General features: G+C 38.4%; 1 protein-coding gene across 1 annotated transcript in view; it reads left to right on the forward strand.

Annotated features, from left to right (window-relative positions):
- The first annotated feature begins 639 nt into the window (after positions 1–639).
- LOC129646084 (protein FAM83B-like) overlaps positions 640–15,555 on the forward strand; it is a 28,527-nt gene continuing 13,611 nt past the window's right edge. The window contains exon 1 of the mRNA XM_055571776.1: positions 640–1,146. Coding sequence (XP_055427751.1) covers positions 703–1,146 — 444 coding nt within the window. The 5' untranslated portion in view covers positions 640–702. The remainder of the gene's footprint in view (positions 1,147–15,555) is intronic.

Raw genomic sequence — 15,555 nt, forward strand, 5'->3', positions numbered from 1 at the left:
CCTCCTCTCTAGGCTAACCATAATGCATCTCTTCTATTCCATATTGATCTCGACTTGCTTTTATTCTGAAAACATTGACTACACACAGTACTCATTTTGGCCCCTAGCAGTATATGTCTTTGTTCAAAGTGGTAACAAACAGCTTTGTGTGTATAGTTCACCTCTTCATCTTATTAATACATCCCTGGAAGGCAAGTGTTTTGAGCTTTTTAAATTTCATCAGGATATATGCTTAACAGGTATTTGGTAAAGATTTATGTAAATGGCTGACCAGGCATTGGTTTTATTCTGATTCTAATCATACCGTGTGTAATCCCAGATTAAACTTAAGAAGGATGAGCTTTCAGAATGTCAGAGGAGGAAGGTATATTTCCTTAGATGAGAAACTAGAGTTAGAGGTATCTTGGGAAGGGATTTATCAACAAGGAATCTGTAAAAGGAAATCAGTTTAACTTATTTGGATTATGGTATTATCTGAATAATACCATAATAATTATTGGGATTATGTGAATTGTGGTATTATTAATGCCACTTTGAATATAAAATGTATGTTATACTGAGCCGGTATTAAAAATGAATAAGGATTTTAAAACATTTGATTTCCAAATTCTGATTTTGATTTTCTTCTTTTTAGACATCCAGATACCTCTCTTTCCTTCACGAATGGACATTTGAAAGTGCCCTTGTCAAAGATTTGCAAGCATGGAGTCCTCATCAATGCTGTCCTCCTTGAATGACGAGTGTAAATCAGACAATTACATTGAACCTCACTATAAGGAATGGTACCGAGTGGCCGTGGACACGCTGATTGAACATGGGTTAGATGCATACAAAGAATTTCTTGCCAAGGAACGAGTGTCAGACTTTCTAGCTGAGGAAGAAATTAATTACATTTTAAACAATGTTCAAAAAGTTGCACAAAGCACGGCACATGGTCCTGATAATTCCTGCGATGATGCATCATCTTCAGGGACTTACTGGCCTGTGGAGTCCGATGTGGAAGCCCCAAATCTTGACTTAGGCTGGCCTTATGTAATGCCTGGACTCTTAGGGGGTACGCACATTGAGCTCCTCTTTCATCCACCAAGAGCACAACTGCTTACGATTAAGGAAACCATTCGGAAGATGATCAAAGAAGCAAGAAAGGTAATATTTCTGTCTCTAGATGAAAGATCTGAAACGTGGGAGATCACCAGAGTAGTATCAATACAGCAGTCTCCAGCCATTTTGGCATCAGGAACCAGTTTCGTGGAAGACCGTTTTTCCACAGACCAGGGTAGAGGGGGCGGGAGGAATGGTTCGGGGATGATTTGAGTGCATTACATTATTGTGCACTTTTTTTCTGTTATTCTTAACATTGTCATATGTAATGAAATAACCGTGCCACTTGTCATAATGCAGAATCAGGAGGAGCCCTGAGCTCCTCTTCCTGCAACTGGCCGGTCCCATCTGGGGGTGACGGGAGACAGTAGCAGCCCAGTGCTAGCATCACTGCCTCAGATCACCAGGCGTTAGATTCTCATAAGGAACGAGCCATCTAGATCCCAGTAGTTCACAGCAGGGTTCACGCTCGTCTGAGAACTAATGCCACCCCTGATCTGAGAAGAGGCAGAGCTCAGACTGTAAAGTGAGCGATGCGGAGCGGCTGGAGAAACACACGAAGCCTCGCGTGTTCACCCTTCACTCAACCCTGCTGTGCAGCCCAGTTCCTAACAGACCTCAGACTGGTAGCAGCCCGTGACCCACGGGTTGGGGACATATGGTATAATAGATACATATATTAATAAGAATCTCTACGTGTATAGACTATGCTTGTTACTTTCAGGAAATATGCATACAAATATATAGGCAGGCTGTACTTCTCATATGTTGCAAATTTCTGAGATCAGGTGTTGCGTCCCTGCTGCAGGTGGAGATTTCCTTCTCTTCATCATGTTCATACATGTGAGAGACCTTCATGCATGATATCTAAGGTGTATGGACTGGAAATGGGATGATTTGATGCATTCATAATCTAAGTCATTTAACTTTTCCTTAATCTCTGAAAGGAAATATGTGGTTAGTAAATCTGGGAAAATTTTCCTTGTTCATAAGTGCACAGAGCCCTAATTCTTGCTCTGGATATAGTTTATTTTGGTAAATAAAACATTTTGTTGTTGTTCAGTCGATCAGTGCTGTCTGACTCTTTGCAACTGCATGAACTGCAGCACACCAGGCTTCCCTGTCCTTCACTATCTCCTGGAGCTTGCTCAAACTCGTGTCCGTTGAGTCAATGGTGCCATCCAACTGTCTCATCCTCTGTTGCCCACTTCTCCTGCCCTCAGTCTTTCCCAGCTTCACAGTCTTTTCCAATGAGTTGGCTCTTTGCTTTAGGTGGCAAAAGTATTGGCACTTCGGCTGCCATCTTTCTAATGAATATTCAGGGTTCATTTCCTTTAGGATTGACTGGTTTGATCTCCTCGCAGTCCAAAGGACTCTCAACAGTCTTCTCCGGCACCACAATTTGAAAGCATCATTCCTTGGTGCTCAGGCTTCTTCATGGTCCAGCTCTCACATCATTCACGACTACTGGAAAAACCATAGCTTTGACTAGACAGACCTTTATTGACAAAGTGATGTCTCTGCTTTTTAACACACTGTCTAGGTTTGTCATAGCTTTTCTTCTGAGGAACAAGTGACTTAATTTCATGGCTGCAGTCACTGTCCACAGTAATTTTGGAGCCCAAGAAAATAAAATCTGTCACTGTTTCAATTATTTGCCCATCTATTTGTCAAGAAGTGATGAGACCAGATGCCATGATCTTAGTTTTTTGAATATTGAATTTCAAGCCAGCTTTTCAATTTCCTCTTTTCACCCTCTTCAAGAGGCTCTTTTCTCTTCACTTTCTGCCATTAGAGTGGTATCATCTGCATGTCTGAGGTTGTTGATATTTCTCCTGGCAATCTTGATTCCAGCTTGAGCTTCATCCAGCCCAGCATTTCACATGATGTACTTTGCATATAAGTTAAATAAGCAGGGTGACAATATACAGCCTTGACATACTCCTTTCCCAATTTCGAACCAGTTCATTGTTCCATGTCTGATTCTAACCTGCATATAGGTTGCTTCTTGACCTGCATACAGGTTTCTCAGGAGGCAGGTGAGAAAGTATTCCCTTCTCAGAAGGTAATCTTGTTTTCCCTTCTCTAAGAATTTTCTACAGTTTGTTGTGATCCACACAGTCAAAGGCTTTTGTGTAGTAAATGAAGAAGAAGCAGATGTTTTTCTGGAATTCTCTTGCTTTATCTCTGTTCCAACGGATGTTGGCAATTTGATCCAGAGATCCTCTGCATTTTCTAAATCCAGCTTGAACATCTGGAAATTCTCAGTTCACATACTGTTGAAGCCTGGCTTGGAGAATTTTGAGCATTACTTTGCTAGCATGTGAAATGAGTGCAATCGTGCGGTAATTTTAATATTCTTTGGCGTTGCCTTTCTTTGGGATTGGAGTGAAAACTGACCTTTTCCAGTCCTGTGGCCACTGCTGAATTTTCCAAATTTGCTGGCATATTGAGTGCAGCACTTTCACAGCTTCATCTTTTTAGGATTTGAAAGAGCTCAACTAGAATTCCATCACCTCCACTAGCTTTGTTTGTAGTAATGCTTCCTGAGGCCCACTTGACTTCAGACTCAGGGATGTCTGACTCTAGATCAGTGACCACACCATTATGGTTGTCTGGGTCATTAAGACCTTTTTGTATAGTTCTTCTTGTATTCTTGCCACCTGTTCTTAATCTCTTCTGATTCTGTTATGTTCATACTATTTCTGTCCTTTATCGTGCCCATCTTTGCATGAAACATTCTCTTGGTATCTCTCATTTTCTTGATGAGATTGCTAGTCTTTCCCATTCTATTGTTTCCCTCTATTTATTTGCATTGTTCACTTAAGAAGGCTTTCTTATCTCTCCTTGCTATTCTTTGGAACTCTGCATTCAAATGGGTATTATCTTTCTTTTTCTCTTTTGCCTTTTCATCTCTTCTTTTCTCAGCTATTTGTAAGGCCTCCTCAGACAACCATTTTCTTTTATTTTTTTGGGGGGGGGAGGGGCGGGGTGTATGGTTTTGACACTGCCTCCTATACATTGTTATAAACCTTCGTCTGTAGTTCTTCAGGCACTCTATCAGATCTAATCTCTTGAATCTATTTATCCCTTGAATAAAGCATAGATTTTCTTATTTATTTCCTGAGTTGTGTGAAAACAGTATTTAGTCAGGCTTGATAATGTAAAATTCTGAAGTAACTTTCTGTGGTGTTTAGCATGTTAGGGTGTCTGTTCTGTTTATGAAATATTTATATTGGCTTATCAATCTCAGAAATTCTATCACAGAGCTCAGACAAAACTGTATAAATATTTTTTAACTAACATCTTAAAGCTTATTAAGAGCTTTCTATGTACTCAGCACCATGATAGGTGTTTTGGACATTACAACACGATTTCCGAAGTTGTTTATTGAGTTTTAAAATATATAAACAAAAGATTATGATCGTTAACTATGAAGTGTCTATTTCTTAGTTATGGATACTGTGTTGTTGTTGTTCCGTTGCTAAGTAGTGGCTGACTCTTTGAGACCCCATGGACTGCAGCGCAGCAGGCTCCTCTGTCCTCTACTATCTCCTGGAGTTTGCTCAAATTCATGTCCATTGAGTCAGTGATGCTATTTAACCATCTCACTTCTGCCACCCGCTTCTCCTTTTGCCTTCAATCTTTCTCAGCATCAGGTTCTTTTCTAATAAGTCAGCTTTTTGAATCAGGTGCTTCAGCTACAGCATCAGTCTTTCCACTGAATGTTCAGGGTTGATTTCCTTTAGGATTGACTGGTTTGATCTCCTTACTGTCCAGGGGACTCTCAAGAATCTTCTCCAGCACCACAGTTCAAAAACATCAGTTATTCAGTGTTCAATCTTCTTTATGGTCAAATTCTTACATTCTTACATAACTACTGGAAAAAAACATAGCTTTGACTATTTAGACTTCTGTTGCAAAGTGATGTCTGCTTTTTAATATGCCATCTAGGTTGGTCATAGCTTTCCTTCCAATGAACAAATGTCTTTACTTCATGGCTCCAGTCACTGTCTGCAGTGATTTTGGAGCCCAAGAAAATGAAGTCATTTATTATTTCCATGGTTTCCCCATCTGTTTGCCATGAAGTGCTGTGACTGGATGCTATGATCTTAGTGTTTTGCATGTTGAGTTTTTGACCAGTTTTTTCACTCTCCTCTTTCTCCTTCATCAGGAGGCTCTTTAGTTCCTCTTCACTTTCTGCCTTTAAGGTAGTATTATCTGCATATCTGAGGCTGTTGATATTTCTCCCGGCCTTCTTGATTCCAGCTTGAGATTCATCCAGCCCAGCATTTCACATGATGGACTCTGCATGTATGTTAAATAAGCAAGGTGACAATATACAGACTTGACATACTCCTTTCCAAGTTTTGAACCAATTCTTTGTTCTATGTCTGGTTCTAACTATTGCTTCTTGACATGCATACAGGTTTCACAGGAGACAGGTAAGGTGGTCTGGTGTTCCTATCTCTTTAAGTATTTTCCACAGTTTATTGTGACCCACACAGTGGACCTTTACATACTCTGTACATCTATGGATACTTCTATATGTATACTATACAGTATAGAATTTAGACCTAAAAGGGGTTTGGGATGCAGACATACCTGGCATTGCTTTCTTTCATGTCTACAAGACACAGAGATGCTTGGGAAAGCATGCTTTTATGAAGTACAGATGTATTAGATTCCTTGAAACCCACAGGGACATGACAGTTTGCAAGACAGGCAACTAAGAATCTCTAGTTCTTATTAAGGAGACACAATGTTCCAAGACCAATGTCACATGCAGGCTTTGCAAAGTAAGGTGGTTTTTTCCCTCCTTAGAACTTCAAAGCTCAAATAAGCTGACTTTGTACTCGTATTAACCCCTTTAGCAGGATTACATTAAGAAAGCACTTATCTATTCCAGTTGTTAAAAATTAGCTGTAGAATCAGGCACATGGTAGGCATCCAGACTTTCACTGAATAAGTTGAACTATGAGAATTTTTAAAACTGGACTATTCTACGCTCTGTAAACAAATTCTACAGTTGTATTTTGTAAAACAGCACAACTCGAGAATATATATATATACTCATATATAAACTCTATATATTCTCAAGTTGTGCTGTTTATATATACTCATATATAAACTCGTATATATTCTTGAGTTGTGCTGTTTTACAAAATACAACTGTAGAATTTGTTTACAGAGCATAGAATAATGAAGTTTTTAAAATTCTCATAGTTCAATTTATATATAAATTCAATATATTAGTTCAGTATATACGAGTCCTTGTATAGGTAATATAGAGCTTCCCTTGTGGCTCAGCTGGTAAAGAATCTGCCTGCAATGTGGGAGACCTGGGTTTGATCCCAGGGTTGGGAAGATCCGCTGGAGAAGGGAAAGCCTACCCACTCCAGTATTCTGGCCTGGAGAATTCCATGGACTGTATAGTCCATGGGGTCGCAAAGAGTTGGACACAACTGAGTGCCTTTCACTTCACTTTCACTTCATAGGTAATATAACAAATACCAAGTAGTAATATTTGTGAATTTCTGTTTGGGGAGACAGTATGTTTTTGAACTACAGTGTTAACTGAAAAATGCATCAGTGAAGCTTCATATTTTTATTATGTTAATCTTTGCAGTTATTAGTTCATCAGCCTGAACCTCAGGCAGTCTCCCTTGGGGCATTGCACATCTGTGATACAAAGTGAAATTCAGGAGCTAGCCTGAGTTCGCAGGCGAGCACTCACTGGACACTGAACATTAGTCATGACCTTCTGATGTATTTTTGTTCTAATGTGACAGCTGTTTATTTAGTAAACCTTTAAAAGTAATATCCTCTGCCTGGTCATTGTCTGCTGGGAATTCCCACTTGAATTAGCAAACAAGGAACTCAAAGTCCAAACTGTAAAACAATATTATGATGCTTTGCTTCTCTTTCACCAATTCCAGGTGGCATAAAATAAGGAAGAATTCTACCTTTACACTTACCCAAAGTATGTATATTACCTTGCATACATATATCCATTCTGAATTCAAAGAAAGAGAATTATTTGAACTTTATAAGTTGAGTAAAATGAAATTGAGTATAAATCACAGTAGATAACAGTGGTTTTCTGTTATTTTCCTGAAAGCATTGGAGAATGTGTTTGTTTCTTACCAGATTTAATACATATTTTGACCAAATGGGCTATAAGTATATGAGATGTATGTTGTGCAAGTATTTTGGAAGTTTCTTGCTATGTCACAATGTTAATTTAAAGATTTTTGAAGGATCCAATACTCCAGAGAAGACACAGTTATTGACCACATTTTTAAACAATTTTACACTGCTTGCCCATAAGTCCTGTGAAAAATGTTAAAATAAGAAAAGAAAATATTGCTGTGAAATATTATTATGAAATCGTAGCTTGTCAAAACACGTTTCCTTTGAAATATTCTGCCTGCTTTTCATGACTCAGCAGCTGAGTTAGGCTCTTGTAAACCTTCAGATTCTAGCCTATTAGTTATCATCATAAACTTCTTGTTTCTGAACTATTTTCAGGGGATGAATTCTCTTTACTGGTAACTGTCAATGAATTGTCATGAGAGGATAAAATGTACAAAGAGGATTATCTTTTTTTTTTTTTTTTTCTGATAAAGTACTTGAATAATGTTTATTTTGGAGGACAGAATGAAGTTTCTTGCTTCCACATTTCTTAGGCAAATTCTTTTGTTTTCTAATTTTATTTTTGGCTGTGCTGTGCCTTCATTGCTGCTTGCCAGCTTTCTCTAGTTGCGCTGAGCAGGGCTCCTCTCTGGTTGCCTTGTGTGGGTCTCTCACTGCAGCAGTTTCTGTTGCTTCAGAGCACAGGCTCTGGGGTGCACGGAGCTCAGTAGTGTGGGGGGCAGACTTAACTGCCCTGTGGGGTGTGGAAGCTTCCCAAACCGAAGATCGAACCCGTGTCCCCTGGATTGGCAGGTGAATTCTTAACCACTTCTTCACCACCAGGGAAGTCTATGGAAATTCTTTTCTTAATCATTATGAGACTATAGAGCTATGAGGTCGTAACAAGTAATGCAAGGAACCAGCATAGCTGAACCCAGTAATGATCGCAGAGAAGAATTTAAATTTTTTTTCACTGTTCTGTTTGCAAATGAGATAAACTGCTTATGAAATAAATGCCATTTAATAGAAAAAAAATCAAAATAATAAAAAGAATTCAAAAGCAGTTTTCTTAGAGGTCCAAATATTTAAAGTCTGATCATAACCACCAAACTAACCTTCCAGTCCCTTGAGAAAGGAAATAAAAATGATGCTATATCTCATCTCTCTTGTCTGGGAATATTTTGTTTTTGAACTTTGCTAATTTATTGCATTTGCTTTATCTCTGAATCATTCTGCTTTTATAAGCAGAATATAATCTTTATAGCATTTCAAGGATTTATAGATTTGTATGTATTCATTTTATTTTTGCCAGTTGTCACTTACAAATTGTTCAGAAAGATGTTTTCTTTTCTTTTTCTTATGAAAATTTGATTATTTGAGAATTTTCCTATGAGAAAATCCAGTTGTAGGTAGCACCTTGTGCCCTAAGAGGATCTTATTTTTATTTACTGGCTCTTTGTCAACCTCCTTCTATTTATGTCACTGTATGGTTGACATAATTATATTTGGTTCAACTTTATAAAGTCTGATAGCATCTAGCAAGACTTTTCCCAGGTAATTATTTGGCTCTCAAGAAGTGTTCCCAAGATGATATATGCATTTATTCCTAATTACCATGAATACCTCTTATGAAAATGTCTCCTCTAATTACTTTGAAAAGTCATCTTTCATTAAAGTCACTTTTCTTCTAGCCACTCAGTGGTAGATATCCATAAAGTCATCATTTCTGATCATCTTGAATATGTAAATGTTTAAGCAGATAGTGCTGGTTTTTCTGTTTCCTAATTCTAGCCTAGTGTCTTCTGTGGGATGTGACTCTTACTCTTGTGAAATATGGAGAAGTCACATAAGCAAAAATCTAGTGAGAATTAGGCCAGCGTGATTCCCAAGTTGCTCAGACCTGCATCTCCTGAGTTAAGTCTTGGTTGCTCCCTGAGTCACCATTCCTGGGTTTGTCTGTTATGGCCTCAGGATCCTTAATACTAACAGAAACTGAAGTACCGGGTGGCCCCATTGCCGCAAAGTGAAAGGTGGCTGATAATGGGGACTTTTCCCGGGACTCGATGGGTGCAATCAAAGTGCTGGCAGCTTGATAGCTAACTAGTTATGGATTGAACAAGTCATGGTCCCTCTCCAGGTATCTCCACTTATTTAATGAAAGACACAAAGCGAAACCTTTTAGGATTTTTAAAATTGAATGTTCCTGCCCAAATCTCTAACAGCAGTTAGGGAGTCACAATTATTTCAGTGTGTTATATTCCTTCATTACGTGAGTAGAATTCACTGTGTCATAGTGTGCCACTTTCATTGCCATTTCTTTGCAGTCATATCCTGCCCAGCTAGGGGATATTTATGTGTTTATCACTGCCTTTATTATCTCTCTCCTGACGTTTCCAATGCTTATTAAGAATTTCCTCTCTGTACCCTTCCTATTTCAACACTCACCATGAATATTTCATTCTTTAAATTTGAGTCAAAATTAGTTTCTCCCAGGAAATAGCTTTTGCTTAGTCAGATTTAATGACAGGAGTATCCTGTGACATTAATTTAATAGCTTTTCTTTGAGTAAATGCATTATATGTGTGTGTAAATGTGTGCGTGTATCTGTGTCTGTGTGTCTGTGTGTGTTGAGGAAAGAGAGAGAAATCTTGTTAAGAATCTTTTTTACAAAATTTTTATTGGTGTAGTTATAGTTGCTTTATAATGTTGTATTAATTTCTACTGTACAGCAAAGTGAATCAGCTATATGTATCCATATATCTCCTCTTCTTTGAATTTCCTTCCCATTTTAGGTCATCACAGAGCATTCAGTAGAGTTCCCTGTGCTATTCAGTAGATTCTCATTAGTTATCTATTTTATACATAGTATCAATAGTATATACATGTATAAATCCCAATCTCTCAACTCGTCCCATCCCCCCTTCCCCTTTGGTATCCGTACGTTCTCTATATCTGTGTCTATTTTTGCTTCATAAATAAGATCATCTATACCAGTTCTTTTTTCAGATTCCACATATATACATTAATATTTGTTTTGGTTTTTCTGACTTAGTTCACTCTGTATGACAGTCTATGGGTCCATCCATGTCTCTACAGATGACTCAGTTTTGTCCCTTTTTGTGAATGAGTAATATTCCATTGTATATATACACTACATCTTCTTTATTGCATCTGTCATTGGACATTTAGGTTGTTTCGATGTCCTGGCTATTTTAAACAGTGCTGCAATGAACACTCACTGGGGTACATGTGTCTTTTTGAATAATGATTTTCTCTGGGTATATGCCCAGTGGTGGGGTTGCTGGGTCATGTGATAGTTCTATTCTTAATTTTTTAAGAACCTCTATCTTATTCTCCATAGTGGCTATCTCAAGTTATATTCCCATCAACAATACAGAAGGGTTCTCCTTTCTCCACACCCTCTCCAGCATTTCTTGTTTGTAGATTTTGTGAAAAAGTCTTTTTTAAATTACACTGACTTTATCATGTCAACTGTCATTGTGATTGCATGGGAATACTCTTTCTATGTCAACCCTGGTCCTGTTCTCCTATCTTCCACTACTACCAATAAACCTGATATTAAGTATATAATTTTTAACACAGTTACTTAAGGGAGAGGAAAGAGGAAAAAAATGCTCTTTCAGTTCAGTTCAGTTCAGTCGCTCAGTCGTGTCCGACTCTTTGCAACCCCATGGACTGCAGCACGCCAGGCCTCCCTATCCATCACCAACTCCCGGAGATTATTCAAACTCATGTCCATTGAGTAGGTGATGCCATCCAACCATCTCATCCTCTGTCATCCCCTTCTCCTCCTGCATTCAATCTTTCCCAACATCAGGGTCTTTTCAAATTAGTCAGCTCTTTGAATCAGGTGGCCCATGTATTGGAGTTTCAGCTTCAGCATCAGTCCTTCCAATGAATATTCAGGACTGATTTCCTTTAGGATGGACTGGTTGGATCTCCTTGCTGTCCAAGGGACTCTCAAGAGTCTTCTCCAACACCACAGTTCAAAAACATCAATTCTTTGGTGCTCAGCTTTCTTTATAGTTCAACTCTCACATCCATACATGACTACTGGAAAAATCATAGCCTTGACTAGATGGACCTTTGTTGGCAAAGTAATGTCTCTGCTTTTTAATAAGCTGTCTATGTTGGTCATATCTTTCCTTCTAAGGAGCAAGCGTCTTTTAGTTTCATGACTGCAGTCACCATCTGCAGTAACTTGGAAGCCCCAAAAAATAAAGTCTGCCACTGTTTCCACAGTTTCCCCATCTATTTGCCATGAAATGATGGGGCCGGATGACTTGATCTTAGTTTTCTGAATGTTGAGCTTTAAGCCAACTTTTTCACTCTCCTCTTTCACTTTCATCAAGAGGCTCTTTAGTTCTTCTTCACTCTCTATCATAAGGGTGGTGTCATCTGCATATCTGAGGTTAATGATATTTCTCCTGGCAATCTTGATTCCGACTTGTGCTTCATCCAGCCCAGCATTTCTCATGATGTACTCTGCATATAAGTTAAATAAGCAGGGTGACAATGTACAGCCTTGGTGTAATCCTTTTCCTATTTGGAACCAGTCTGTTCTTTCATGTCCAGTTCTAACTGTTGCTTCCTGACCCGCATACAGATTTCTCAGAAAGCAGGTCAGGTGGTCTGGTATTCCCATGTCTTTCAGAATTTTCCACAGTTGATTGTGATCCACAGAGTCAAAGGCTTTGGCATAGTCAATAAAGCAGACATAAAACTGTCTTGCTTTTTTGATGATTCAGTGGATGTTGGCAATTTGATCTCTGATTCCTCTGCCTTTTCCAAAACCAGCTTGAACATCTGGAAGTTTATGGTTCATATACCGTTAAAGCCTAGCTTGGAGAATTTTGAGCATTACTAGCATATGAGATGAGTGCAATTGTGTGGTAGTTTGAGCATTCTTTGGCATTGTCTTTCTTTGGGACTAGAATGAAAACAGAACTTTTCTAGTCCTGTGGCCACTGCTGAGTTTTCCAAATTTGCTGGCATATTGACTTCAGCACTTTCACAGCATCATCTTTTAGGATTTGAAATAGCTCAACTGGAATTCCGTCACCTCCACTAGCTTTGTTCATAATGATGCTTCCTAAGTCCCACTGACTTCACATTCCAGGAGGTCTGGCTCTAGGTGAGTGATCACACCATTGTGATTATCTGGGTCATGAAGATATTTTTTGTATAGTTCTTTTTTGTATTCTTGCCATCTCTTCTTAATATCTTCTGCTTATGTTAGGTCCATACCATTTCTGTCCTTTATTGAGCCCATCTTTGCATGAAATGTTCCCTTGGTATCTCTAATTTTCTTGAAGAGTTCTCTAGTCTTTCCCATTCTATTGTTTTTCTCTTTCTTTGCACTGATCACTGAGGAAGGCTTTCTTATCTCTTTTTGCTATTCTTTTGAACTTTGCATTCAGATGGGTGTATCTTTGCTTTTCTCCTATGCTTTTTGCTTCTCTTCTTTTCACAGCTATTTGTAAGGCCTCATCAGACAGCCATTTTGCTTTTTTGCATTTCTTTTTCTTGGAGATGGTCTTGATCACTGCCTCTTGTACAAGGTCACGAACCTCCATCCATAGTTTATCAGGCATTCTATCAGATCTAGTCCCTTAAATCTATTTCTCACTTTCACTGTATAATCATAAAGAATTTGATTTAGGTCATACCTGAATGGTCTAATGGTTTTCCCTACTTTCTTCAATTTCAGTCTGAATTTGGCAATAAGGAGTTCATGATCTGAGCCACAGTCAGCTCCTGGTCTTGTTTTTGCTGACTATAAAGAGCTTCTCCATCTTTGGCTGCAAAGGAGTGTTTGAGGTTTCTTGATTGACTTGATAACATTTATGGGCAAAATATTGTATCCTCCTTTAATTGCACAATTTCAAATGATGCTTTTTTTCAGAGACTTCATGGAATCTCATGAAGGCTCTGAGTCGCAGAGTCAGTTAGGGCCAGGTTGAATCCCAACTCAAACAACTGTTTGCATTAGACATTGTACTACAACCGCTTTGAGCTTTAGTTTTCCCATCTGTGAAATGGATATGCTAATACTTCACTGTGTCCTGGTGAGAGTGGAATGAATGGACTGACACGTTTACCATGTTACCCCCAAACATTTGGTGCATGTGGTGTTGAGATGATGACAGCCACTCCTCCTCTTCCTCCTCCTTCTACTTTTCTTCCTCTTACTATATTTTTCTAGACCTTTATGTTGTCAAAATTTCATCATCCTTTATTTTTGCATCACTGTAATTTGGCCTTTCTTTTTTAAAAGTGAGAGCAAATGAACGACCAAGTCCAGCATCTAAGAAGACAGCATCTTACCAGGAGTGGCAGCCAAGGTTATTAGCTGCTGGTGAAATGACTCAAATCCATTTCTGAAGTATTGTGGTGATTATGTAACAGTGCATTAGCAAAGTGCATAGCATTTTCCAAGGGTTATTGCTTAGAAGGTTCAAAATGGGAAAATATTGATTTCAACATAAGTGTGCACTCTTGAAAATACTACCTACTGTGAAGACAGCTCACATGTTACAAATTTTATACTCAGGATGTGCAGAAAAGGCATCCTCTTTAATGGACAGTTGTTCAGAATTGAAGAAAAAAAATCTAAACCATGCTAAGATCTGAAAAGATACAGAGTTTTGGTGAAAAGCTAAGGGGGAGGACGGGGAACATTGTTGTAGACCAAGAGGAAAAAAAAGAGTCATTCCATTTCATCTCTAATTTGAAAAGTGATAATTTTTTGGATTTTTATACAAAGATTCTATATTTATAAAAAAAAGAAGAGCAATTTTTTGTAAGTTTTATTTTAGACCTGACATTTAGTGTCCAAAGTTCAAGTAACCCTGAGTTTATGAACTATTATTACTTATTAAATATTTCTGATATAATTAAAAAAGTAATAGAGGGCATATTATTTAAGACTTACCCTAATTAGTCATCTCAGCTTAAAACTCTTATTTTCCAGACCAAGACGCTATTTCTTTTTTTTGCTTAATGGAAGCAATTAATCTGAAATGTATGAAAAAATACAAATAAAATTGTTATATACGATCTGCAGCTTGTTTTTTATACTAAAGTCATGTGTAATTTATGAGTTTCAGGTGTTTTACCAGGCTATGTCTTATCAGGTAAAATCTAAAAATCACCCTTGATTTTCATTTTTAACCCATTTTTATTTGACAGTGGCAATCTGGGAAAGAGTTTAACTTTTAAAAGAATAGTTAAAATCATTTATAGGAGACAGTAAACTTATCAGAAACTCTGCCGTGGTGGTATTAACCTATACCTGTATTACCAGTTGGGAAAAAATGGTTTTAAAATTTGAATTATTCAGAGTGCACATGATTTATTTGATTTAGGGGAATGTTTTTAAGACCATTTTCTGCCCTCAGTTACTATCTTTTGGCATCCTTTAATTCTTTTTTTTTCTTTCTTTACAATATGAGCTGTGAGAAGCAGTTCCCCTAGGACTGCATATGGTGTGTACATTCTTTCTACTGACCTGTGAGGGAGACTGTTATTGACCACGGCACAGAACTTAGTTCAGTGTATTCTGGGATCTCTGAAGTAGACAATTTATTTTTTAATGATAATTTCTGCTTACTCATTTTCCTTCCTGTCGCAGGATTAAAATAAAAAATAAACAGGTACTTATTGAAGTGTGTAACATTTTTCTGATACCACACCTTTAGTAGTTTTTGGAATGGCAGATCTAATTGTCATCATAAAACATTATGATCATAAAACATTCAGTTTTCCTAATGTCTCAGTGATCCCAAAAGTTCATAGGGATAGAATTTAGCAGTTGTGCAAACTCAGATGCTTTTTTGGGGGAAAGCCAGAAAAGTAATTCTGCACAGGAGAAAGGGGCAAGTGATATTCCAATGGGAAGTCAAAAGAACATGGATGAAGAGAAGTTATCCTCAACTCTGTGGGCATCCCTGTTTAGAGTGATGAAAATAGAGGCTTCCCTGGTGGCTCAGTGGTGAAGAAGTGCACTCGCCTGCCGGTGCAAAAGATAGAGTTCAGTCTCTGGTGATCTGGGCGGACCCCACATGCCTGGAGTAACTAAGCCTGTGCACCACCGCCGTTGGCGCTGTGCTCTAGAACCCGGGAGCCGCAACTGCTGAGGCCCGTGCTCCACACGAAGAGAGGCCACTGCAGTGAGACGCTTGTGCTCTGAAGCTAGAGAATAGCCCCTGTGGCTGCAACTTAGAAAAAAGTGCATGCAGCAACGAAGCTTATTTATTTTGGCTGTGCTGGGTCTTTGTTGCTGCATGCACTTTTTTC

This window comes from Bubalus kerabau, chromosome 3 (assembly GCF_029407905.1).
Source record: "Bubalus kerabau isolate K-KA32 ecotype Philippines breed swamp buffalo chromosome 3, PCC_UOA_SB_1v2, whole genome shotgun sequence".
NCBI classification, from domain to species: Eukaryota; Metazoa; Chordata; class Mammalia; order Artiodactyla; family Bovidae; genus Bubalus; species Bubalus kerabau.